General features: G+C 46.8%; 2 protein-coding genes across 3 annotated transcripts; both read right to left on the reverse strand.

Moving 5' to 3' along the window:
* Positions 1 to 3069: 3069 nt before the first annotated feature.
* LOC139441850 (protein draper-like) lies at positions 3070 to 4347 on the reverse strand. The gene is made up of 3 exons (XM_071222593.1): positions 4308 to 4347; positions 4035 to 4210; positions 3070 to 3499 (listed from the first exon to the last, which is right to left on the reverse strand). Exons 1-3 carry the CDS (start codon positions 4345 to 4347, stop codon positions 3101 to 3103), a joined length of 615 nt encoding a protein of 204 aa, XP_071078694.1. The 3' UTR covers positions 3070 to 3100.
* Positions 4123 to 24431, reverse strand: LOC139441857 (uncharacterized). Of its 2 annotated transcripts, none has more exons than XM_071222600.1 (7): positions 24094 to 24431; positions 22500 to 22649; positions 12589 to 12719; positions 10047 to 10196; positions 9197 to 9352; positions 5494 to 5720; positions 4123 to 4602 (listed from the first exon to the last, which is right to left on the reverse strand). In XM_071222600.1, the coding sequence occupies exons 1-7, from the start codon at positions 24164 to 24166 to the stop codon at positions 4536 to 4538; spliced, it is 954 nt and encodes a 317-aa protein (XP_071078701.1). In that variant the 5' UTR covers positions 24167 to 24431; the 3' UTR covers positions 4123 to 4535. The 2 variants fall into 2 exon arrangements, with proteins under 2 accessions (XP_071078701.1, XP_071078702.1); XM_071222601.1 differs by having other exon boundaries at positions 23988 to 24118.
* Positions 24432 to 24879: the final 448 nt, after the last annotated feature.

The following is a 24879-nucleotide window of genomic DNA, read 5'->3' on the forward strand; positions in this document are numbered from 1 at the left end:
TCACTCCATGCGGACAATTTGCCACCTGCCCTTGTGAACATGACTGACACTGGCACGACGAGGTGGGTCGTGCGTTATCGCCCATGACACTGGCACGATGAGGTGGGTCGTGCGTTATCGCCCATGACACTGGCACGGTGAGGTGGGTCGTGCGTTATCGCCCATGACACTGGCACGGTGAGGTGGGTCGTGCGTTATCGCCCATGACACTGGCACGGTGAGGTGGGTCGTGCGTTATCGCCCATGACACTGGCACGATGAGGTTGGTCGTGAGTTATCGCCCATGACACTGGCACGATGAGGTGGGTCGTGCGTTATCGCCCATGACACTGGCACGATGAGGTGGGTGGTGCGTTATCGCCCATGAGGATGAAGACCAGTTGCGCCAGCAACCGTCTCTCATACTGTCACTGAATTCTACCCAGCTTTCTTTCTTGTTACATGGGTGATACCATTTTTCTTAAGGGTACAGGGTACTAAATACTGATGCAACCAGCCATAACGAGTGTTGTTTTAACGGGTCTGCGTTTTGGGAGGATACCACTGTCACATGGCAGTGGAATTTATTGTTAAACAGCGATTGTAACTGTCTAACATTGTTTCTGTTTATTGTTAAACAGCGGTTGTAACTGTATAACATTGTTTCTGTTTATTGTTAAACAGCGATTGTAACTGTCTAACATTGTTTCTGTTTATTGTTAAACAGTGATTGTAACTGTCTAACATTGTTTCTGTTTATTGTTAAACAGTGATTGTAACTGTCTAACATTGTTTCTGTTTATTGTTAAACAGTGATTGTAACTATAAAACTGTATACTATTTCGATGCTTGAACTATCCGTGAACTTAACAATCTCATTAAAATCAGACCTTAGTTCTCGCTACCGAGATAGATCTGAAGACATCCCGTTAGGGGTTACGTCAGAATGACCTTTCATCCGACCAATCAGTGCGTCGCTTACCAGATTATGAAAGTGACAGTCGGAATGTGATTTCTAATTAGGCATCTCGAAAACATTAACATGGGGTACTCCGAACGATAGGTACGGTTTTAACGACTGAATCCTTACAATCTAGACCATCTATTAGCCATTCCAGATTTTTTTTGTTCAGGTTTCAAATTTGTAATCAAGAATTTGTCAAAATATGTTTCGAAGCGTAGTCGCCAATTTGAAATTTGTGCCGTAAAGAACGAGAAAGCTGCCTTCTGATTTGTCATTTCATTGGTCTGTCAAAGTTCGCGCAAGGTCGGTCTGGCGTGACCCGTCATGGGATGTTCTCAGATCTTTGTTTAGCGGTAGTGAGAACTAAGATCTGATTTTAATGAGATTGTGAATTTAATATTATCCACACACAAGTTTAAATGGATGTGCGTGCGTGCGTGCATGCGTCCAATCATTTAATATTGGGATATTACAATCTTTATTTGCTGCATGATTTTGTTTTATATCATCAAAACTTTCTCCTCGGCAAACTTTGGGCAGTAAATAAAGTTCTGTATAAAAATTAATAAATTTCCGAAATATACTGCTTTGTTATTGATTGTTCAATCATTTGTATGGGTTTTTTACGAAATACTTTACACGTTTAACATTCCTTGATAGAACAATCCTGAGGTATTGTTAATATCTCTCTGCTAGAGTCTGACATGCAAACAAATCAGCTCTACAAAACTGGATGATTTTAGCAGAAGACGGAGCTGACATTTTCAGAGAAACAGAGTCGTCATTTCGATTGTGCAAGATAGATAAACTGAATTTTGGGCCCGGTCAAAGTTATCATTATCCAATAGTTCAAGTCATGGATTTTATCGAAAACGTCGCCCAGATGTGGTATGTCAATAGCTCTTCAAACGTCCTACTGCTCATTTGAGGCAATGTATAAAGTAAATACAGACAACGATGATAAACTTCATACATTTGCCCAACAGATATATATTAAGCAAACAGACAAATACACTGGGAAAGTGAGATGGACTCTCCCTTGCGTTAACACTGGGAAAGTGAGATGGACTCTCCCTTGCATTTACACTGGGAAAGTGAGATGGACTCTCCCTTGCATTAACACTGAGAAAGTGAGATGGACTCTCCCTTGCGTTAACACTGGGAAAGTGAGATGGACTCTCCCTTGCATTTACACTGGGAAAGTGAGATGGACTCTCCCTTGTGTTTACACTGAGAAAGCGAGATGGACTCTCCCTTGCGTTTACACTGAGAAAGCGAGATGGACTCTTCCTTGCGTTTACACGGAGAAAGCGAGATGGATTCTCCCTGGGGTTTACACTGAGAAATCGAGATGGTCTCTCCCTTGCGTTTACACTGAGAAAATGAGATGGACTCTCCCTTGCGTTTACACTGAGAAAGCGAGATGGACTCTCCCTTGCGTTTACACTGAGAAAGCGAGATGGACTCTCCCTTGCGTTTTCACTGAGAAAGCGAGATGGACTCTCCCTTGCGTTTACACTGAGAAAGCGAGATGGACTCTCCCTTGCGTTTTCACTGAGAAAGCGAGATGGACTCTCCCTTGCGTTTACACTGAGAAAGCGTGAGTGAGAGAGTATTGTTTTACGCCACTTTCAGGAATATCACGGCGAGGGACAACAAAATTAGGCTTCACACATTGTACCCATGCCGGGAATCGAACCTGGGTCTTCGGCGTGATGAGCGAACGCTTTAACCACTAGGCTACCCGAACGCCCCCACTGAGAAAGTGAGATGGACTCTTCCTTGTGTTTCCACTTTAAAACAGGACTGCAGTTATGGTGCTGACAAACCTAGGTACACAATCGCGGAACCGAGATTCGAACCCACATTCAAGGGATGCAACTCTGCACAGAGAGTTGTGGCACCTTAGACACTGGTCCCTCAACCAGCTAAGAATCTTAAGTAGTGGAAATCTTGGAATCAAACCTATTGTCATAGAATCGTGGCTGGCTAAGGGTGCAATCCGCATGAACATTAACCATCTACATTTCCTGTGAATATTCGGCAGAATGTCTGGATTCAGTACCATGTTTGGAGAAAGCACTGAACTCTGACCTCATAAAAATATTTATTCACAATCGTCACAATCGTATTTGCAAAGGTAACAATGTAAAGATGTCACTGTAGGCACACTCCTCCCTTCCAGGGCTGACAGGATTCAGGGGAGGTAACTCCTATCTGACACACCCCTCCCTTCCAGCACTGACAGGATTCAGGGGAGGTAACTCCTATCTGAAACACCCCTCCCTTCCAGCACTGACAGGATTCAGGGGAGGTAACTCCTATCTGATACACCCCTCCCTTCCAGCACTGACAGGATTCAGGGGAGGTAACTCCTATCTGACACACTCCTCCCTTCCAGCACTGACAGGATTCAGGGGAGGTAACTCCTATCTGACACACTCCTCCCTTCCAGGGCTGACAGGATTCAGGGGAGGTAACTCCTATCTGATACACTACTCCCTTCCAGGGCTGACAGGATTCAGGGGAGGTAACTCCTATCTGAAACACCCCAAGCTCCTTCCCAGCGCATGACACCTTCGTTACACTCTCGGTAACATCGCTGCCACCAGTGTGGGCGCGGCCATTACAAGAATCTTGAAATTTGCCCTCCAACCCCATATGTAGTAACGTTTATACTTTTGTTTATGTCTTTGGGAATGCCATCATATTTCAATTTGAAAAGGTTTACGACTGACCATGTTTTCCAGATGAATTTACTTTATTGTTTTGATAATCAGATTGGTTCGAGATTGCAGACTAACGGAAAATCAACTAACTTCTCCCTTACATTCTTACTATATCAATAACATGATAGTTTTAATGAAACAGAAATTCAAATTGACGAATGAAGAAAGTAATTTAGCAGCGATAAGTGTATTCGGCGTCACGACAGACGTCACTTGTTTGTAAACATAACGGTCATTCGGTTGCGAGTTCAACTCCAAGCATAGTTGTGGCCACCTATTCACAGTGGGGAGTTTTGACTAGCGGCAGCGATAGTATAGAGAGCTCCGGGAACGTACTATCGCTGTGGGGAGCTTGGAAACACCCCTCCCTTCCAGCACTGACAGGATTCAGGGGAGGTAACTCCTATCTGATACACTACTCCCTTCCAGCACTGACAGGATTCAGGGGAGGTAACTCCTATCTGACACACCCCTGACCACCAGCACTGACAGGATTCAGGGGAGGTAACTGCTACATTAAAACATGACGTGAAAAGTCCTTAACATCAGGTATAAATTCAATTCATGACCACTATCCATTAACAACAACATCAGTAACCATGGCAACCAGTCAAATTATAAAACAACCACAGAACGTGTGGGAAAAGCAACTCCATCTGAACTGGCAGTAACCATGGTAACAACATAACTAATTAAATGTTTCTTAATCTGTTAATATTCCTTGAACTGTTAGGAACACTGACACAAGATAGAACAGTGAAGTCTATGCTATGTGGTCAAGATGTCCCCCACATGTTAATGTGGAGCCTTGTGGAGCCCAGGTCTGTGAGAAGTTCTCGGGGACTGGGTCGTCTGCACGAGAGTCACGTCTGTTCCAACATCTGAGCACACACAGCGAGGGCGGAACAGTCTCCCTGCCTCTCCTTACACCTGCAACAGAGAGTGAGTGAGTGAGTGAGTTGGGTTTAACCCCGCTTTTAACATTATTCCAGTTATATCACGGCGTGTCAGCTAAATGTGGGAGGAAAGCTCGAAGTGATGCAGGTCTTGGACGTTTACCACTTCGGTGAAACCAATGAGCACGGGTTTGGTGTTGACAAACCTTGCAACATAATCGGGGCGAACGGGGATTCGAACCCATAATCATAGGTTTCTGGCGTGCCCAAGGGATGCAACTGTGCACAGAGAATCGTGGCGCCTTAGACGACTGGGCTACCCGTGCCGCTGAAAGACAGAGAATCGTGGCGCCTTAGACGACTGGGCTACCCGTGCCCCTGAAACACAGAGAGAGACAGAGAGAGAGAGGGGGAGGGAGTGTTCGAGAGGATGGGGAGGGGGGTAGCCAGCATCCTTCATTGTTTAAACTATCAATACTAGTGACTTGATCAGGGCTGGCAAAAAAGATTGATAATCGAAATTATCGGCAATGGGAAAAAATATTTATGATTATCAATATGAAAATTGTGTCATTTATAACATCTTACATTAACCATTGTCATGAAATAAAGTTTAGATTTCCTAAAAAAAAATTGTTATTGTCAACCATGTCAGCTGCGGAAGATGTAAAGCAACTGTTTTTGTTAGATCTCAAATGTCCACAAAGTAATCCCCGAATAAATGTGCTACCACTCACCAGTGGAGGGAAATATGTTGGTTTCTTTCGGAATCATTTTGGGGTACTTGCTCAAAGTTACTTCTTCGATATTTACTGATAATTGATCGATATTCAGTCAACGATTATCAATCTCCATGATCTGTATCGATAGCCAGCCCTAGACTTGATACCAAGGCTCAAAAGATTTTGTAGCCATGGTGACTCACCACTTGAGGAGTTGGGTGAGATCGGACTGGTGAAGTCCGCCACTTTTGGCCACCATCTTCACCATTGTTGCCAGTGACCTTTGACATGCAAATCTGGCCTTGTTCTGGTTACCATGGCACCAGACAGGAAGCTTGTCTACCACGTCCCAGGCGGCCCTCACATAGTCCCACAGGGCCTGCCACGCCCTGCACTGCTGGAGTTGTCTCCCCTGACTGATGCAGGCTTGCTGGAAAACAAAACAATGGTCAGATTTGACACCAGGAAACACCTTCACTTGTCAGAACTTCCGCTAGCTAGCTTGACTTGGTTGATGTCATTGTATGCCTCATGTGTAGATCAATGCTCATGATGTCAATCACTGGCTTGTCTGGTCCATACGCAATTATTTACAGACCGCCGTCATATAGCTGGAATATTGCCGAAAGTGGCATTTAACACCAAACAAAAACTATAATCTTTGACTATTAGCCTCAGTGTTGAGACATGGATTCCTTGCCTTTCTGCTGGTTTCGTCTACTCGTCACATACCAGTCTCTTCTCGTCACATACCAGTCTCGTCTTCTCGTCACTTACCAGTCTCGTCTTCTTGTCACATACCAGTCTCTTCTTCTCGTCACATACCAGTCTCGTCTACTCATCACATACCAGTCTCGTCTTCTCGTCACATACCAGTCTTGTCTTCTCCTCACTTACCAGTCTCGTCTACTCGTCACATACCAGTCTCGTCTACTCGTCACATACCAGTCTCTTCTTCTTGTCACATACCAGTCTTGTCTTCTCCTCACTTACCAGTCTCGTCTTCTCGTCACATACCAGTCTCGTCTACTCGTCACATACCAGTCTCGTCTTCTCCTCACATACCAGTCTCGTCTTCTCGTCACATACCAGTCTTGTCTTCTCCTCACTTACCAGTCTCGTCTACTCGTCACATACCAGTCTCGTCTACTCGTCACATACCAGTCTCGTCTACTCCTCACTTACCAGTCTTGTCTACTCGTCACATACCAGTCTCGTCTACTCGTCACATACCAGTCTCTTCTTCTCGTCACATACCAGTCTTGTCTTCTCCCTACGTACCAGTCTCTTCTTCTCGTCACATACCAGTCTCGTCTACTCGTCACATACCAGTCTCGTCTTCTCCTCACATACCAGTCTCGTCTACCTGTCACATACCAGTCTCGTCTACTCGTCACATACCAGTCTCGTCTACTCGTCACATACCAGTCTCGTCTACTCCTCACTTATCAGTCTCGTCTACTCGTCACATACCAGTCTCATCTACTCGTCACATACCAGTCTCGTCTACCTGTCACTTAACCAGTCTCGTCTACACGTCACTTACCAGTCTCGTCTACTCGTCACATACCAGTCTCGTCTACTCCTCACTTACCAGTCTCGTCTACTCGTCACATACCAGTCTCATCTTCTCCCCACATACCAGTCTCTTCTTCTCGTCACATACCAGTCTCGTCTACTCGTCACATACCAGTCTCGTCTACTCGTCACATACCAGTCTCGTCTTCTCGTCACATACCAGTCTCGTCTACTCTTCACTTACCAGTCTCGTCTTCTCGTCACATACCAGTCTCGTCTACTCGTCACATACCAGTCTCTTCTTCTCGTCACATACCAGTCTTGTCTTCTCCTCACTTACCAGTCTCGTCTACTCGTCACATACCAGTCTCGTCTACTCGTCACATACCAGTCTCTTCTTCTCGTCACATACCAGTCTCGTCTACTCGTCACATACCAGTCTCTTCTTCTCGTCACATACCAGTCTTGTCTTCTCCCTACGTACCAGTCTCTTCTTCTCGTCACATACCAGTCTCGTCTACTCGTCACATACCAGTCTCGTCTTCTCCTCACTTACCAGTCTCGTCTACTCGTCACATACCAGTCTCGTCTACTCGTCACATACCAGTCTCGTCTACTCCTCACTTATCAGTCTCGTCTACTCGTCACATACCAGTCTCATCTACTCGTCACATACCAGTCTCGTCTACCTGTCACTTAACCAGTCTCGTCTACACGTCACTTACCAGTCTCGTCTACTCGTCACATACCAGTCTCGTCTACTCCTCACTTACCAGTCTCATCTACTAGTCACTTACCAGTCTCGTCTACTAGTCACATACCAGTCTCTTCTTCTCGTCACATACCAGTCTCGTCTACTCGTCACATACCAGTCTCATCTTCTCCCCACATACCAGTCTCTTCTTCTCGTCACATACCAGTCTCGTCTACTCGTCACATACCAGTCTCTTCTTCTCGTCACATACCAGTCTCATCTTCTCCCCACATACCAGTCTCTTCTTCTCGTCACATACCAGTCTCGTCTACTCGTCACATACCAGTCTTGTCTTCTCCTCACTTACCAGTCTCGTCTTCTCGTCACATACCAGTCTCGTCTACTCGTCACTTACCAGTCTCGTCTTCTCGTCACATACCAGTCTCGTCTACTCGTCACATACCAGTCTCTTCTTCTCGTCACATACCAGTCTCTTCTTCTCGTCACATACCAGTCTTGTCTTCTCCCTACATACCAGTCTCTTCTTCTCGTCACATACCAGTCTCCTCTACTCGTCACATACCAGTCTCGTCTACTCGTCACATACCAGTCTCTTCTTCTCGTCACATACCAGTCTCGTCTACTCGTCACATACCAGTCTCGTCTTCTCCTCACATACCAGTATCGTCTTCTCGTCACATACCAGTCTCGTCTACTCTTCACTTACCAGTCTCATCTACTCCTCACATACCAGTCTCGTCTACTCCTTACATACCAGTCTTGTCTACTAGTCACATACCAGTCTCGTCTACTCTTCACTTACCAGTCTCGTCTTCTCCTCACATACCAGTCTCGTCTACTTGTCACATACCAGTCTCATCTACTCCTCACATACCAGTCTCGTCTACTCCTCACATACCAGTCTCGTCTACCTGTCACATACCAGTCTCGTCTACTCGTCACATACCAGTCTCGTCTACTCGTCACATACCAGTCTCATCTACTCGTCACATACCAGTCTCGTCTACCAGTCACTTAACAGTCTCGTCTACTCGTCACTTACCAGTCTCGTCTACAAGTCACTTAACCAGTCTCGTCTACTCGTCACATAACAGTCTCGTCTACTCGTCACATACCAGTCTCGTCTACTCCTCACTTACCAGTCTCATCTACTCTTCACTTACCAGTCTCGTCTACTTGTCACATACCAGTCTCGTCTACAAGTCACTTAAGAGTCTCGTCTACTCGTCACATACCAGTCTCGTCTACTCGTCACATACCAGTCTCGTCTACCTTGTCACATACCAGTCTCGTCTACTCCTCACTTACCAGTCTCGTCTACTCGTCACATACAAGTCTCGTCTACTCGTCACATACCAGTCTCATCTACCTGGTCACATACCAGTCTCGTCTACTCGTCACTTACCAGTCTCGTCTACCTTGTCACATACCAGTCTCGTCTACTCCTCACTTACCAGTCTCGTCTACTCCTCACTTACCAGTCTCGTCTACTCCTCACGCACCAGTCTCGTCTACTCCTCACTTACCAGTCTCGTCTACTCGTCACATACCAGTCTCGTCTACTTGTCATATACCAGTCTTGTCTATTCGTCTACTCGTCACATACCAGTCTCGTCTACTTGTCATATACCAGTCTTGTCTATTCGTCTACTCGTCACAAACTGGTCCTGTACCTTGAAGTTGTCGATGTGCGTGCGCGCTCTGTGGTAGCATCCGGCATCCTTCATTAGCCTCGATGTCGGCAGTGACCGCAGAATATTCCGGCAGAAGAACTCCAGATTCCGCACCAGGGGAGACACATCAGGGGTGGGTAATGTAGACCTCACTTCCTGTCAACAAAGGTAGGGGAGACAACTCAGGGGTGGGTAATGTAGACCTCACTACCTGTCAACAAAGGTAGGGGAGACAACTCGGGGGGGGGGGGGGGGGGGGGGTGGTGGTAATGTAGACCTCACTTCCTGTCAACAAAGGTAGGGGAGACAACTCAGGGGTGGGTAATGTAGACCTCACTTCCAGTCAACAAAGGTAAGGGTGAGGTGAGGTGAAATGGGGTTTATCGTCGCGTCCAAGATTATTGTACTTATATATAGCGACATGCATGCATGTGTATGTATGTGTGTGGCTGCGTGTACTAGTCCAGACTCTGCCCATTTATAGTGCTAGCACACTGAGATACCATGCTGTAGTTTAACATGAATACCTCACTCTGACACAGTATAGTGACTCCGAGCCGACCAGTCCTTGTTTTAGCCTTTGGTGTGATGTGGCCGGGGATTAAAACCCCGGACCTCCCACTCTCTGGGCGGATGCTCAACCACAAGACCACGGAGGCGGTCTAGTGCACAACAAAGAATATCTTTGCCAATTGCACAACAAAGGTGGATAACTGCCCAAGTGCTAAATAAAAGGGGGTAACTCTGCCAAGTGCACAACAAAGGTGGATAACTCTGCCAAGTGCTCAACAAAGGGGGGGGGGTAACTCTGCCCAAGTGCTCAACAAAGGGGGGTAACTCAGTGACTGACCTTCTGCAGGGAATATCTGTTTGCGATGTCCGAGATGACTTGGATCAGCTGTTGGTTACTCAAGGCAGACAACTCTTGTCTGAGGCTGTCCGACATCTCGCACTGCGCACTCTCCCGTTTCCTCGTCTTCTTGTAGGGCGGGGCTAGAGTCTGCCAACAACAGCAGGCATGGACTGGTAAATATTTCCAGAGAGAGAGAGAATCTTAACACATGAGTGAGTGAGTGAGTATGATTTTACGCCGCTTTTAGCAATATTCCAGCAATATCACGGCGGGGGACACCAGAAATGGGCTTCACACATTGTACCCCTTAACACATGAGTATGATGGATACACCAGGGGAAGGAGTGAAGTGTTTAAAGCTGCTTTGTAGAATGCGCGCCTGCATGGGCCATCTTCCTGAGGCAAGGGAGTTAACTGACTATAAAAGTCCAGTTTCCATCCTTGCTGAACTAGGCTGGTATTATGGAGTTACATTTTGGCTGGGCTAACGAGTCCAATCAAAATCGCGCACCGAAATCGGAATCCGGTTTGTAAAATGTCGTGCAGATTTCTGTCGATTGCAGGATATGCAAAGCATGTCCATCGCACCAATGCAAGTGATACGAGAGGTTGAATCTGATTGGTCCATAGGAGAGGCTTAGAAGGGACGTAACTCGTAATAACCACTGGTGGCGCTAAGGTCAAGCCCAGGAATTCCAGACTAGTTCGGCAAGGGTGGAAACTGGACTTTAAAGTCAGTTAACTCCCTTGGCTCGGGAAGATGGCATGGGTTGACTGAACATGTAGCCACCATGCTCGCTACTTCACCAAACTAACTGAGTGACCCCGGGGGCGGCGAAACTTTTACCAGAGCTCCAGATAAGCTAATGGTGTCGTGGGTATTTTACCCATGCATTTTAAAATCATTGGGTATCAGTAATTCTCTCTGGGTATTCAAATTTCTGTTACCCACTAGTTTTTACACATGTGGGTATTTAAGTTAAATATTTAAAAACACTATTCATCTAGTCCCTGCCAACAGGTGTTGTGTGGATTCGACAGCTTTATAGGACTAAAAAATACCACGATACTTCCGCAAGAAAGTGTGATGGCAAATGATCATGATGTAACTGTCATCGTGGAGTTTGGCAAGGTTGACGGAATGCCCGTTTATAATTTCAAAATAAGTTGCTTATTTGATAATCGAATACGCAGGGTTACTTCACAATATGATGATACGCACAAGTTTTATTTTTGTAGTGTATCTGTAATGTTTGTTGAGTATTAGATACGCTTGGATTTTATTTTACTGCGTATTTCTGCGTTTCTGATGCGTATTTCACACAGAAACACAGCTTATCTGGCGCTCTGTTTTAGAACTCCTCGTCCCTAGAATGTGTTCACCTGCACTCTGGAGATTAAATCTTGGCATTCGTTTGCTTTTTCTGTGGCTATATTATGAGCAAATAAAGATGTTGTCGTACAGAACAACACAAAATGGCCATCAGTGCAGTTCTGTCATACCATCAAGATGATCTTTGAGGTACACGACCTCATTCCCCCAAAATATATTCACATCAAAATTACATGATTCACAAGAGTATTGTACAATTAAATCAATTAACAAACACAGAGAAGGGTGAAACACAGACCACCTACTTAATGTCTCAGCAAGCCTTTTGTAATTTTAACTGGACACGGGCCATGGGCAAGCAGCAAGCAGGGGAGACAACTCTACACCTACCTTTGTGAGCGCTGCGGTGTCGGCCGGGGGACACAGGGGAGACAACTGTACACCTACCTTTGTGAGTGTTGCTGTGTCGGCCGGGGGACACAGGGGAGACAACTGTACACCTACCTTTGTGAGTGTTGCTGTGTCGGCCGGGGGACACAGGGGAGACAACTCTACACCTACCTTTGTGAGCGCTGCGGTGTCGGACGGGGGACACAGGGGAGACAACTCTACACCTACCTTTGTGAGCGCTGCGGTGTCGGACGGGGGACACAGGGGAGACAACTCTACACCTACCTTTGTGAGCGCTGCGGTGTCTGACGGGGGACACAGGGGAGACAACTGTACACCTACCTTTGTGAGCGCTGCGGTGTCGGACGGGGGACACAGGGGAGACAACTCTACACCTACCTTTGTGAGCGCTGCGGTGTCGGACGGGGGACACAGGGGAGACAACTCTACACCTACCTTTGTGAGTGTTGCTGTGTCGGCCGGGGGACACAGGGGAGACAACTCTACACCTACCTTTGTGAGCGCTGCGGTGTCTGACGGGGGACACAGGGGAGACAGGGGAGACAACTCTACACCTACCTTTGTGAGCGCTGCGGTGTCGGACGGGGGACACAGGGGAGACAACTCTACACCTACCTTTGTGAGCGCTGCGGTGTCGGACGGGGGACACAGGGGAGACAACTCTACACCTACCTTTGTGAGTGTTGCTGTGTCGGCCGGGGGACACAGGGGAGACAACTCTACACCTACCTTTGTGAGCGCTGCGGTGTCGGACGGGGGACACAGGGGAGACAGGGGAGACAACTCTACACCTACCTTTGAGAGCGCTGCAGTGTCGGAGGGGGGACTCATCAACAGCCTCTTCCTGATACCCGCGACCCGGGCGTGCCTGAGGGGCGTGTCTCCTGCCTCGGGCGTGGTCATGAGGCGGTCCCTGGGCGGTGAGTCTGTGGGGAGACAGGATTCAGTGATGAATGGCAGGTCTCAGATCGAGTGAGTGAGTGAGTGAGTGAGTGGGTGGGTGGGTGGGTGGGTTTGCATGATTGGGTGGGTGGGTGGGAGGATAAGTGAGTGAGTGTATGGGTGGGTGGGTGGTCGGGCGAGTTTGGGTTGATGGGTGGTAATGGTTCTACGCTGGTTTTAGCAATATTCCAGAAACCAGAAATGGGCTTCACACATTGTACCACAAGGCTACCCGACCGCCCCTGTCAGGCTAGGTCATGATAGCCCCACATGAGTGTATTGCATTGTGCCCCATCTTACACTGCCGACATGGAGCGTTGCTCACTGATCACTGGACGTCTTAATGAGTGTATTGCATTGTGCCCCATCTTACACTGCCGACATGGAGAGTTGCTCACAATACTGATCACTGGACGGTCTTAATGAGTGTATTGCATTGTGCCCCATCTTACACTGCCGACATGGAGTGTTCCTCACTGATCACTGGACGGTCTTAATGAGTGTATTGCATTGTGCCCCATCTTACACTGCCGACATGGAGCGTTGCTCACAATACTGATCACTGGACGGTCTTAATGAGTGTATTGCATTGTGCCCCATCTTACACTGCCGACATGGAGTGTTGCTCACTGATCACTGGACGGTCTTAATGAGTGTATTGCATTGTGCCCCATCTTACACTGCCGGTATGGAGCGTTGCTCACTGATCACTGGACGTCTTAATGAGTGTATTGCATTGTGCCCCATCTTACACTGCCGACATGGAGCGTTGCTCACAATACTGATCACTGGACGGTCTTAATGTGTGTATTGCATTGTGCCTCATCTTACACTGATGACATGGAGAGTTGCTCACAATACTGATCACTGGACGGTCTTAATGAGTGTATTGCATTGTGCCCCATCTTACACTGACGACATGGAGTGTTGCTCACTGATCACTGGACAGTCTTAATGAGTGTATTGCATTGTGCCCCATCTTACACTGACGACATGGAGAGTTGCTCACAATACTGATCACTGGACGGTCTTAATGAGTGTATTGCATTGTGCCCCATCTTACACTGCCGGTATGGAGCGTTGCTCACTGATCACTGGACAGTCTTAATGAGTGTATTGCATTGTGCCCCATCTTACACTGACGACATGGAGCGTTGCTCACTGATCACTGGACGGTCTTAATGAGTGTATTGCATTGTGCCCCATCTTACACTGCCGACATGGAGTGTTGCTCACTGATCACTGGACTGTCTTAATGAGTGTATTGCATTGTGCCCCATCTTACACTGATGACATGGAGCGTTGCTCACAATACTGATCACTGGACAGTCTTAATGAGTGTATTGCATTGTGCCCCATCTTACACTGCCGGTATGGAGTGTTGCTCACAATACTGATCACTGGACTGTCTTAATGAGTGTATTGCATTGTGCCCCATCTTACACTGCCGACATGGAGCGTTGCTCACTGATCACTGGACGTCTTAATGAGTGTATTGCATTGTGCCCCATCTTACACTGCCGACATGGAGCGTTACTCACTGATCACTGGACGGTCTTAATGAGCGTATTGCATTGTGCCCCATCTTACACTGACGACATGGAGCGTTGCTCACTGATCACTGGACTGTCTTAATGAGTGTATTGTATTGTGCCCCATCTTACACTGCCGACATGGAGCGTTGCTCACTGATCACTGGACTGTCTTAATGAGTGTATTGCATTGTGCCCCATCTTACACTGACGACATGGAGCGTTGCTCACAATACTGATCACTGGACGTCTTAACGAGTGTATTGCATTGTGCCCCATCTTACACTGACGACATGGAGAGTTGCTCACTGATCACTGGACGTCTTAATGAGTGTATTGCATTGTGCCCCATCTTACGCTGCCGACATGGAGCGTTGCTCACTGATCACTGGATGTCTTAATGAGTGTATTGCATTGTGCCCCATCTTACACTGCCGGTATGGAGCGTTGCTCACAATACTGATCACTGGACAGTCTTAATGAGTGTATTGCATTGTGCCCCATCTTACACTGCCGACATGGAGCGTTGCTCACAGTACTGATCACTGGACTGTCTTAATGAGTGTATTGCATTGTGCCCCATCTTACACTGCCGACATGGAGCGTTGCTCACTGATCACTGGACGTCTTAATGAGTGTATTGCATTGTGCCCCATCTTACACTGCCGACATGGAGCGTTGCTCACTGATCACTGGACGGTCTTAATGAGTGTATTGCATTGTGCCCCATCTTACACTGCCGACATGGAGCGTTGCTCACAATACTGATCACTGGACTGTCTTAATGAGTGTATTGCATTGTGCCCCATCTTACACTGCCGACATGGAGCGTTGCTCACTGATCACTGGACGTCTTAATGAGTGTATTGCATTGTGCCCCATCTTACACTGCCGACATGGAGCGTTGCTCACAATACTGATCACTGGACGGTCTTAATGAGTGTATTGCATTGTGCCCCATCTTACGCTGCCGACATGGAGCGTTGCTCACTGATCACTGGACGTCTTAATGAGTGTATTGCATTGTGCCCCATCTTACACTGCCGACATGGAGCGTTGCTCACAATACTGATCACTGGACGGTCTTAATGAGTGTATTGCATTGTGCCCCATCTTACACTGACGACATGGAGCGTTGCTCACAATACTGATCACTGGACGGTCTTAATGAGTGTATTGCATTGTGCCCCATCTTACACTGCCGACATGGAGAGTTGCTCACAATACTGATCACTGGACTGTCTTAATGAGTGTATTGCATTGTGCCCCATCTTACACTGCCGACATGGAGCGTTGCTCACAATACTGATCACTGGACGTCTTAATGAGTGTATTGCATTGTGCCCCATCTTACACTGCCGACATGGAGCGTTGCTCACAATACTGATCACTGGACTGTCTTAATGAGTGTATTGCATTGTGCCCCATCTTACACTGACGACATGGAGTGTTGCTCACAGTACTGATCACTGGACTATCTTAATGAGTGTATTGCATTGTGCCCCATCTTACACTGCCGACATGGAGCGTTGCTCACAGTACTGATCACTGGACTGTCTTAATGAGTGTATTGCATTGTGCCCCATCTTACGCTGCCGACATGGAGCGTTGCTCACTGATCACTGGACTGTCTTAATGAGTGTATTGCATTGTGCCCCATCTTACACTGCCGACATGGAGAGTTGCTCACAATACTGATCACTGGACTGTCTTAATGAGTGTATTGCATTGTGCCCCATCTTACACTGCCGACATGGAGCGTTGCTCACTGATCACTGGACGTCTTAATGAGTGTATTGCATTGTGCCCCATCTTACACTGCCGACATGGAGCGTTGCTCACAATACTGATCACTGGACTGTCTTAATGAGTGTATTGCATTGTGCCCCATCTTACACTGACGACATGGAGTGTTGCTCACAGTACTGATCACTGGACTGTCTTAATGAGTGTATTGCATTGTGCCCCATCTTACACTGCCGACATGGAGCGTTGCTCACTGATCACTGGACTGTCTTAATGAGTGTATAGCATTGTGCCCCATCTTACACTGCCGACATGGAGCGTTGCTCACAGTACTGATCACTGGACTGTCTTAATGAGTGTATTGCATTGTGCCCCATCTTACACTGACGACATGGAGTGTTGCTCACAGTACTGATCACTGGACTGTCTTAATGAGTGTATTGCATTGTGCCCCATCTTACACTGCCAACATGGAGCGTTGCTCACAGTACTGATCACTGGACTGTCTTAATGAGTGTATTGCATTGTGCCCCATCTTACGCTGCCGACATGGAGCGTTGCTCACTGATCACTGGACTGTCTTAATGAGTGTATTGCATTGTGCCCCATCTTACACTGCCGACATGGAGAGTTGCTCACAATACTGATCACTGGACTGTCTTAATGAGTGTATTGCATTGTGCCCCATCTTACACTGCCGACATGGAGCGTTGCTCACTGATCACTGGACGTCTTAATGAGTGTATTGCATTGTGCCCCATCTTACACTGCCGACATGGAGCGTTGCTCACAATACTGATCACTGGACTGTCTTAATGAGTGTATTGCATTGTGCCCCATCTTACACTGACGACATGGAGTGTTGCTCACAGTACTGATCACTGGACTGTCTTAATGAGTGTATTGCATTGTGCCCCATCTTACACTGCCGACATGGAGCGTTGCTCACTGATCACTGGACTGTCTTAATGAGTGTATAGCATTGTGCCCCATCTTACACTGCCGACATGGAGCGTTGCTCACAGTACTGATCACTGGACTGTCTTAATGAGTGTATTGCATTGTGCCCCATCTTACACTGACGACATGGAGTGTTGCTCACAGTACTGATCACTGGACTGTCTTAATGAGTGTATTGCATTGTGCCCCATCTTACACTGCCGACATGGAGCGTTGCTCACAATACTGATCACTGGACTGTCTTAATGAGTGTATTGCATTGTGCCCCATCTTACACTGACGACATGGAGTGTTGCTCACAGTACTGATCACTGGACTGTCTAAATGAGTGTATTGCATTGTGCCCCATCTTACACTGCCGACATGGAGCGTTGCTCACAGTACTGATCACTGGACTGTCTTAATGAGTGTATTGCATTGTGCCCCATCTTACGCTGCCGACATGGAGCGTTGCTCACTGATCACTGGACGTCTTAATGAGTGTATTGCATTGTGCCCCATCTTACACTGACCACATGGAGCGTTGCTCACAATACTGATCACTGGACGGTCTTAATGAGTGTATTGCATTGTGCCCCATCTTACACTGCCGGTATGGAGCGTTGCTCACTGATCACTGGACGTCTTAATGAGTGTATTGCATTGTGCCCCATCTTACACTGCCGACATGGAGCGTTGCTCACAATACTGATCACTGGACGGTCTTTATGAGTGTATTGCATTGTGCCCCATCTTACACTGCCGACATGGAGCGTTGCTCACTGATCACTGGACTGTCTTAATGAGTGTATTGCATTGTGCCCCATCTTACACTGCCGGTATGGAGCGTTGCTCACTGATCACTGGACGTCTTAATGAGTGTATTGCATTGTGCCCCATCTTACACTGCTGACATGGAGCGTTGCTCACTGATCACTGGACGTCTTAATGAGTGTATTGCATTGTGCCCCATCTTACACTGCCGACATGGAGCGTTGCTCACTGATCACTGGACGTCTTAATGAGTGTATTGCATTGTGCCCCATCTTACACTGCCGACATGGAGCGTTGCTCACAATACTGATCACTGGACTGTCTTAATGAGTGTATTGCATTGTGCCCCATCTTACGCTGCCGGTATGGAGCGTTGCTCACAATACTGATCACTGGACGGTCTTAATGAGTGTATTGCATTGTGCCCCATCTTACACTGCCGGTATGGAGCGTTGCTCACTGATCACTGGACGGTCTTAATGAGTGTATTGCATTGTGCCCCATCTTACGCTGCCGACATGGAGCGTTGCTCACTGATCACTGGACTGTCTTAATGAGTGTATTGCATTGTGCCCCATCTTACACTGATGACATGGAGCGTTGCTCACTGATCACTGGACTGTCTTAATGAGTGTATTGCATTGTGCCCCATCTTACACTGCCGGTATGGAGCGTTGCTCACTGATCACTGGACGTCTTAATGAGTGTATTGCATTGTGCCCCATCTTACACTGCCGACATGGAGCGTTGCTCACAATACTGATCACTGGACTGTCTTAATGAGTGTATTGCATTGTGCCCCATCTTACACTGACGACATGGAGTGTTGCTCACTGATCACTGGACAGTCTTAATGAGTGTATTGCATTGTGCCCCATCTTACACTGCCGGTATGGAGCGTTGCTCACTGATCACTGGACGGTCTTAATGAGTGTATTGCATTGTGCCCCATCTTACGCTGCCGACATGGAGCGTTGCTCACTGATCACTGGACGTCTTAATGAGTGTATTGCATTGTGCCCCATCTTACACTGCCGACATGGAGCGTTGCTCACAATACTGATCACTGGACGGTCTTAATGAGTGTATTGCATTGTGCCCCATCTTACACTGCCGACATGGAGCGTTGCTCACAATACTGATCACTGGACTGTCTTAATGAGTGTATTGCATTGTGCCCCATCTTACACTGACGACATGGAGTGTTGCTCACTGATCACTGGACGGTCTTAATGAGTGTATTGCATTGTGCCCCATCTTACACTGCCGGTATGGAGCGTTGCTCACTGATCACTGGACGGTCTTAATGAGTGTATTGCATTGTGCCCCATCTTACGCTGCCGACATGGAGCGTTGCTCACTGATCACTGGACGTCTTAATGAGTGTATTGCATTGTGCCCCATCTTACACTGCCGACATGGAGCGTTGCTCACAATACTGATCACTGGACTGTCTTAATGAGTGTATTGCATTGTGCCCCATCTTACACTGCCGACATGGAGCGTTGCTCACAATACTGATCACTGGACTGTCTTAATGAGTGTATTGCATTGTGCCCCATCTTACACTGACGACATGGAGTGTTGCTCACTGATCACTGGACTGTCTTAATGAGTGTATTGCATTGTGCCCCATCTTACACTGCCGGTATGGAGCGTTGCTCACTGATCACTGGACGGTCTTAATGAGTGTATTGCATTGTGCCCCATCTTACGCTGCCGACATGGAGCGTTGCTCACTGATCACTGGACGTCTTAATGAGTGTATTGCATTGTGCCCCATCTTACACTGCCGACATGGAGCGTTGCTCACAATACTGATCACTGGACTGTCTTAATGAGTGTATTGCATTGTGCCCCATCTTACACTGACGACATGGAGCGTTGCTCACAATACTGATCACTGGACGTCTTAATGAGTGTATTGCATTGTGCCCCATCTTACACTGACGACATGGAGAGTTGCTCACTGATCACTGGACTGTCTTAATGAGTGTATTGCATTGTGCCCCATCTTACACTGCCGACATGGAGCGTTGCTCACAATACTGATCACTGGACTGTCTTAATGAGTGTATTGCATTGTGCCCCATCTTACACTGCCGACATGGAGCGTTGCTCACAATACTGATCACTGGACTGTCTTAATGAGTGTATTGCATTGTGCCCCATCTTACACTGACGACATGGAGAGTTGCTCACTGATCACTGGACTGTCTTAATGAGTGTATTGCATTGTGCCCCATCTTACACTGACGACATGGAGCGTTGCTCACTGATCACTGGACTGTCTTAATGAGTGTATTGCATTGTGCCCCATCTTACACTGCCGACATGGAGTGTTGCTCACAATACTGATCACTGGACGTCTTAATGAGTGTATTGCATTGTGCCCCATCTTACACTGACGACATGGAGAGTTGCTCACAATACTGATCACTGGACTGTCTTAATGAGTGTATTGCATTGTGCCCCATCTTACACTGCCGACATGGAGAGTTGCTCACTGATCACTGGACTGTCTTAATGAGTGTATTGCATTGTGCCCCATCTTACACTGACGACATGGAGAGTTGCTCACTGATCACTGGACTGTCTTAATGAGTGTATTGCATTGTGCCCCATCTTACACTGACGACATGGAGCGTTGCTCACTGATCACTGGACTGTCTTAATGAGTGTATTGCATTGTGCCCCATCTTACACTGCCGACATGGAGCGTTGCTCACAATACTGATCACTGGACGTCTTAATGAGTGTATTGCATTGTGCCCCATCTTACACTGACGACATGGAGAGTTGCTCACTGATCACTGGACAGTCTTAATGAGTGTATTGCATTGTGCCCCATCTTACACTGCCGACATGGAGCGTTACTCACTGATCACTGGACGGTCTTAATGAGTGTATTGCATTGTGCCCCATCTTACACTGACGACATGGAGCGTTGCTCACAATACTGATCACTGGACGGTCTTAATGAGTGTATTGCATTGTGCCCCATCTTACACTGCCGACATGGAGAGTTGCTCACAATACTGATCACTGGACTGTCTTAATGAGTGTATTGCATTGTGCCCCATCTTACACTGCCGACATGGAGCGTTGCTCACAATACTGATCACTGGACAGTCTTAATGAGTGTATTGCATTGTGCCCCATCTTACACTGCCGACATGGAGCGTTGCTCACTGATCACTGGACTGTCTTAATGAGTGTATTGCATTGTGCCCCATCTTACACTGCCGGTATGGAGCGTTGCTCACTGATCACTGGACGGTCTTAATGAGTGTATTGCATTGTGCCCCATCTTACACTGCCGGTATGGAGTGTTGCTCACTGATCACTGGACGTCTTAATGAGTGTATTGCATTGTGCCCCATCTTACACTGCTGACATGGAGCGTTGCTCACTGATCACTGGACAGTCTTAATGAGTGTATTGCATTGTGCCCCATCTTACACTGCCGGTATGGAGCGTTGCTCACTGATCACTGGACGGTCTTAATGAGTGTATTGCATTGTGCCCCATCTTACACTGACGACATGAAGCGTTGCTCACAGTACTGATCACTGGACTGTCTTAATGAGTGTATTGCATTGTGCCCCATCTTACACTGCCGACATGGAGCGTTGCTCACTGATCACTGGACGGTCTTAATGAGTGTACTGCATTGTATTGCATTGTGCCCCAGGTCTACAATAAGATGAAGGAGGACGTCGCGACCAGGTCTACAACAACACTCACACTATGAGATGAAGGAGGGTGTCGCGACTAGGTCTACAACAACACACACACCATGAGATGAAGGAGGACGTCGCGACCAGGTCTACAACAACACACACACCATGAGATGAAGGAGGACGTCGCGACCAGGTCTACAACAACACTCACACTATGAGATGAAGGAGGGTGTCGCGACTAGGTCTACAACAACACACACACCATGAGATGAAGGAGGACGTCGCGACCAGGTCTACAACAACACACACACCATGAGACGCACGAGGACGTCGCGACCAGGTCTACTACAACACACACACCATGAGATGTACGAGGACGTCTCGACCAGGTCTACAACAACACACACACCATAAGATGTACGAGAACGTCGCGACCAGGTCTACAACAACACACACACACCTTGAGATGAAGGAGGACGTCGCGACCAGGTCTACAACACACACACCATGAGATGTACGAGGACGTCGCAACCAGGTCTACAACAACACGCACACCATGAGACGCACGAGGACGTCGCGACCAGGTCTACAACAACACGCACACCATGAGATGAAGGAGGACGTCGCGACCAGGTCTACAACAACACACACACCATGAGATGTACGAGGACGTCGCAACCAGGTCTACAACAACACACACACCATGAGACGCACGAGGACGTCGCGACCAGGTCTACAACAACACGCACACCATGAGATGAAGGAGGACGTCGTGACCAGGTCTACAACAACACACACACCATGAGATGAAGGAGGACGTCGCGACCAGGTCTACAACAACACACACACCATGAGATGTATGAGGACGTCGCAACCAGGTCTACAACAACAGACACACCATGAGATGCACGAGGACGTCGCGACCAGGTCTACAACAACACACACACGAGACGCACGAGGACGTCGCGACCAGGTCTACAACAACACACACACACCATGAGATGTACAAGGACGTCGCGACCAGGTCTACAACAACAGGCTCACCATGAGACACACGAGGACATCACACCGTGAGATCACGTCTACCTACCGAATGACTGGAAGTCCGTACAGAACACAGTAGCAGGGGACTTGGACGGCTGTTTGGTTGGACTGCGGCGACGACTGCGCTGTTGTATGACCATCTCGTCTGGCGACGTCACAGGCGTTGGAGGTAGCCAGGTGTTCAACAAGTCCATCACTGAAACATGGTCAACATCCGGGACTGACAACAAGTCCGTGAGTGAGTGAGTGAGTGAGTGAGTGAGTTGGATTTAAATGCAGCTTTTAACAGTATTCCAGTCCCTCAGGTCCGCCAATGCCTCTGGTGACACATGGACTGTCACCAGTATCAGGTAAAAAGAAGAACGTACAACTGTGTGTATAACAACTTCTGGTTGATGTCATACAGCAATGTTTCAATGTGGATTCTTACACCGTTATTATTCATTAAGTTGTTATTTTTTAAACTTATTTCCGGGGGCATGGGTGGCCCAGAGTTGTGTCCGTTTGGCACGCCAGAAACCTATCATTGTGGGTTTGAATCCAGGTTCGTGTTTCTAGGTTTGTCAGCACCATATCCGTGCTCATGGGTTTCACCGAAGTGGTAAACGTCTGAGACCTGCATCACTTCGGGCTTTCCTCCCACATTAAGCTGACACGCCGTGATATAACTGGAATACTGTTAAAAGCGGCGTTAAAACACAACTCACTCACTCATAGGTATAAGCCGAGCTGATATCCAGGATATATCCTCCGATAACAAGTATACTGGCATAGAAAGCACCCACTGTTACACAATTCTAGATCTCTGTGGAACATGAAGCGATAAATTCCATCACACAATGATACACACAACTAAAAAGAAAATAATAAAAAGTTGCAGAGCTACAGATAAGTTGCGTATTTGTGTAAAATACCCCCCAAAACTATTCAAAACCAAATTACTTTCAATTAACTTGCGTACAGAATCACATGCAATTGTTTGAAAACAGCATGTGTAAATACCCAATGAAGCTTTTTGAGCATGCGGACAACAGAATTAATTATGAGCTTATTTACTTTCCTAGACATGCCTGTATCATGTATATATTTACAACAGTTATAAACATCGAAAACATTATTTCAATTTTTAAAAATCTCAAAATGCTTAGAATCTACTCATTTTGGGAAAACCCCAATAGAGTGATGAATAAATGTAATAGATCTAACCCAAAGTAAAATAGAAACAGTCGAGTAAAAATTCAATTGCTCAAAAAGTCATCGTCTGGAGCTCTGTTGTTGAAACATTGGCTAAAAAATACACTTGAATATTGTGTTGGTCATGCTGATGCAGAAACAATGTCAGTCAGTGAGGTCAGTTAAAGCGAATGTCTTCTCTTTTTTTAAAAATATTTAATAATATTTATTTGTTTTGGATAAAGTTGAAACTGAAGAAAATATATCTCCCCGCCCCCCTCACCCCCACCACAAAAAAAAAAGAAAAAAGAAAAGAAATAAAATAATTATAAATAAATAAATGTTTAAAAATACAACGTACTCCCGACTCATCATGAGCGTATGGCTTCAACTTTGTCACGCCACATTTCGATGTCTCCCATTTGCTGGGTGCTGTACACATTTAATATTCCCCGTGTCCTACTTACCGTGTGCAAGGGCTGGGTTGACGTAATCCTGTCCCCGGACAGGAATATTTCGGAGCGGATATCTGCTGTTCATGTTGGTGTGATCGACGGACTCGCGTCACCATTCACACGGACCCAACGAGGCGGAACGAGCGACCACACCGGCACCCGGCCACTCCTCAAGCTTGCAGAAACTTTTTAACTTCCCAAAAAGTCAGTTGAGACTTAAAATTCAACTCATGAACATAACTTGTAAAACTACACGCTGGAATATAACCCAGTGCGACCGCAATAAATGAGTCTTGGAAATTGTTTACAACTTCGCCATTTCGCGGACTTTTCTTTCATTTGATGCTGCCGCTTTGTCTCTCGCGATTTTGATTGGATACTGAGCAGGTTTCGCGGAATAAGGGAAGTAACTCGAATAATAATTCCAGTCTGCATACCACTTAATAGTTTTATTGAACCGTACTTTTATTTAAGGGTTAAATAGACTATGTGGAGAAATATCCTGATACATGCATCAGTTTCAGATATCTTCAGATTTTCAAGATTGCAACTGACAGAAATTAAACCCTGCATGACTTTTCATGTTTATTAAGAACAAATTCTCAAACCTTATTTTATAGAAATGAAATACAAATCTGCAAGGCTAATTTAAACTTACAGTTTAATTTGTCAAATAATGATGGAACCACGATAAATCCATTGATGTTTGGTTCCCGTTAAGACCTCTTGGACAGACAAAGACGATGCAAGTCATGGTATCCCAACTGCTGTAGATCGATGCTCATTATGTCAGTCATT

Source organism: Haliotis cracherodii, unplaced genomic scaffold, assembly GCF_022045235.1.
Source record: "Haliotis cracherodii isolate W230 unplaced genomic scaffold, xgHalCrac1.p SCAF_46, whole genome shotgun sequence".
NCBI lineage: Eukaryota > Metazoa > Mollusca > Gastropoda > Lepetellida > Haliotidae > Haliotis > Haliotis cracherodii.

Coding starts and splice junctions, on each gene's coding strand:
- LOC139441850 (XM_071222593.1), bottom strand. CDS start 4,347: ATGGTTACTGCCAGTTCAGATGGAGTTGCTTTTCCCACAC. Junction 4,211..4,307: donor TGGAGTTGCTTTTCCCACAC/GTTCTGTGGTTG, acceptor CCTGATGTTAAG/GACTTTTCACGTCATGTTTT. Junction 3,500..4,034: donor GTCAGTGCTGGAAGGGAGGG/GTGTTTCCAAGC, acceptor GCTGGGAAGGAG/CTTGGGGTGTTTCAGATAGG.
- LOC139441857 (XM_071222600.1), bottom strand. CDS start 24,166: ATGAACAGCAGATATCCGCTCCGAAATATTCCTGTCCGGGGACAGGAT. Junction 12,720..22,499: donor TACGGACTTCCAGTCATTCG/GTAGGTAGACGT, acceptor GTCTCCCCACAG/ACTCACCGCCCAGGGACCGC. Junction 5,721..9,196: donor CGCACATCGACAACTTCAAG/GTACAGGACCAG, acceptor TTTGTTTTCCAG/CAAGCCTGCATCAGTCAGGG.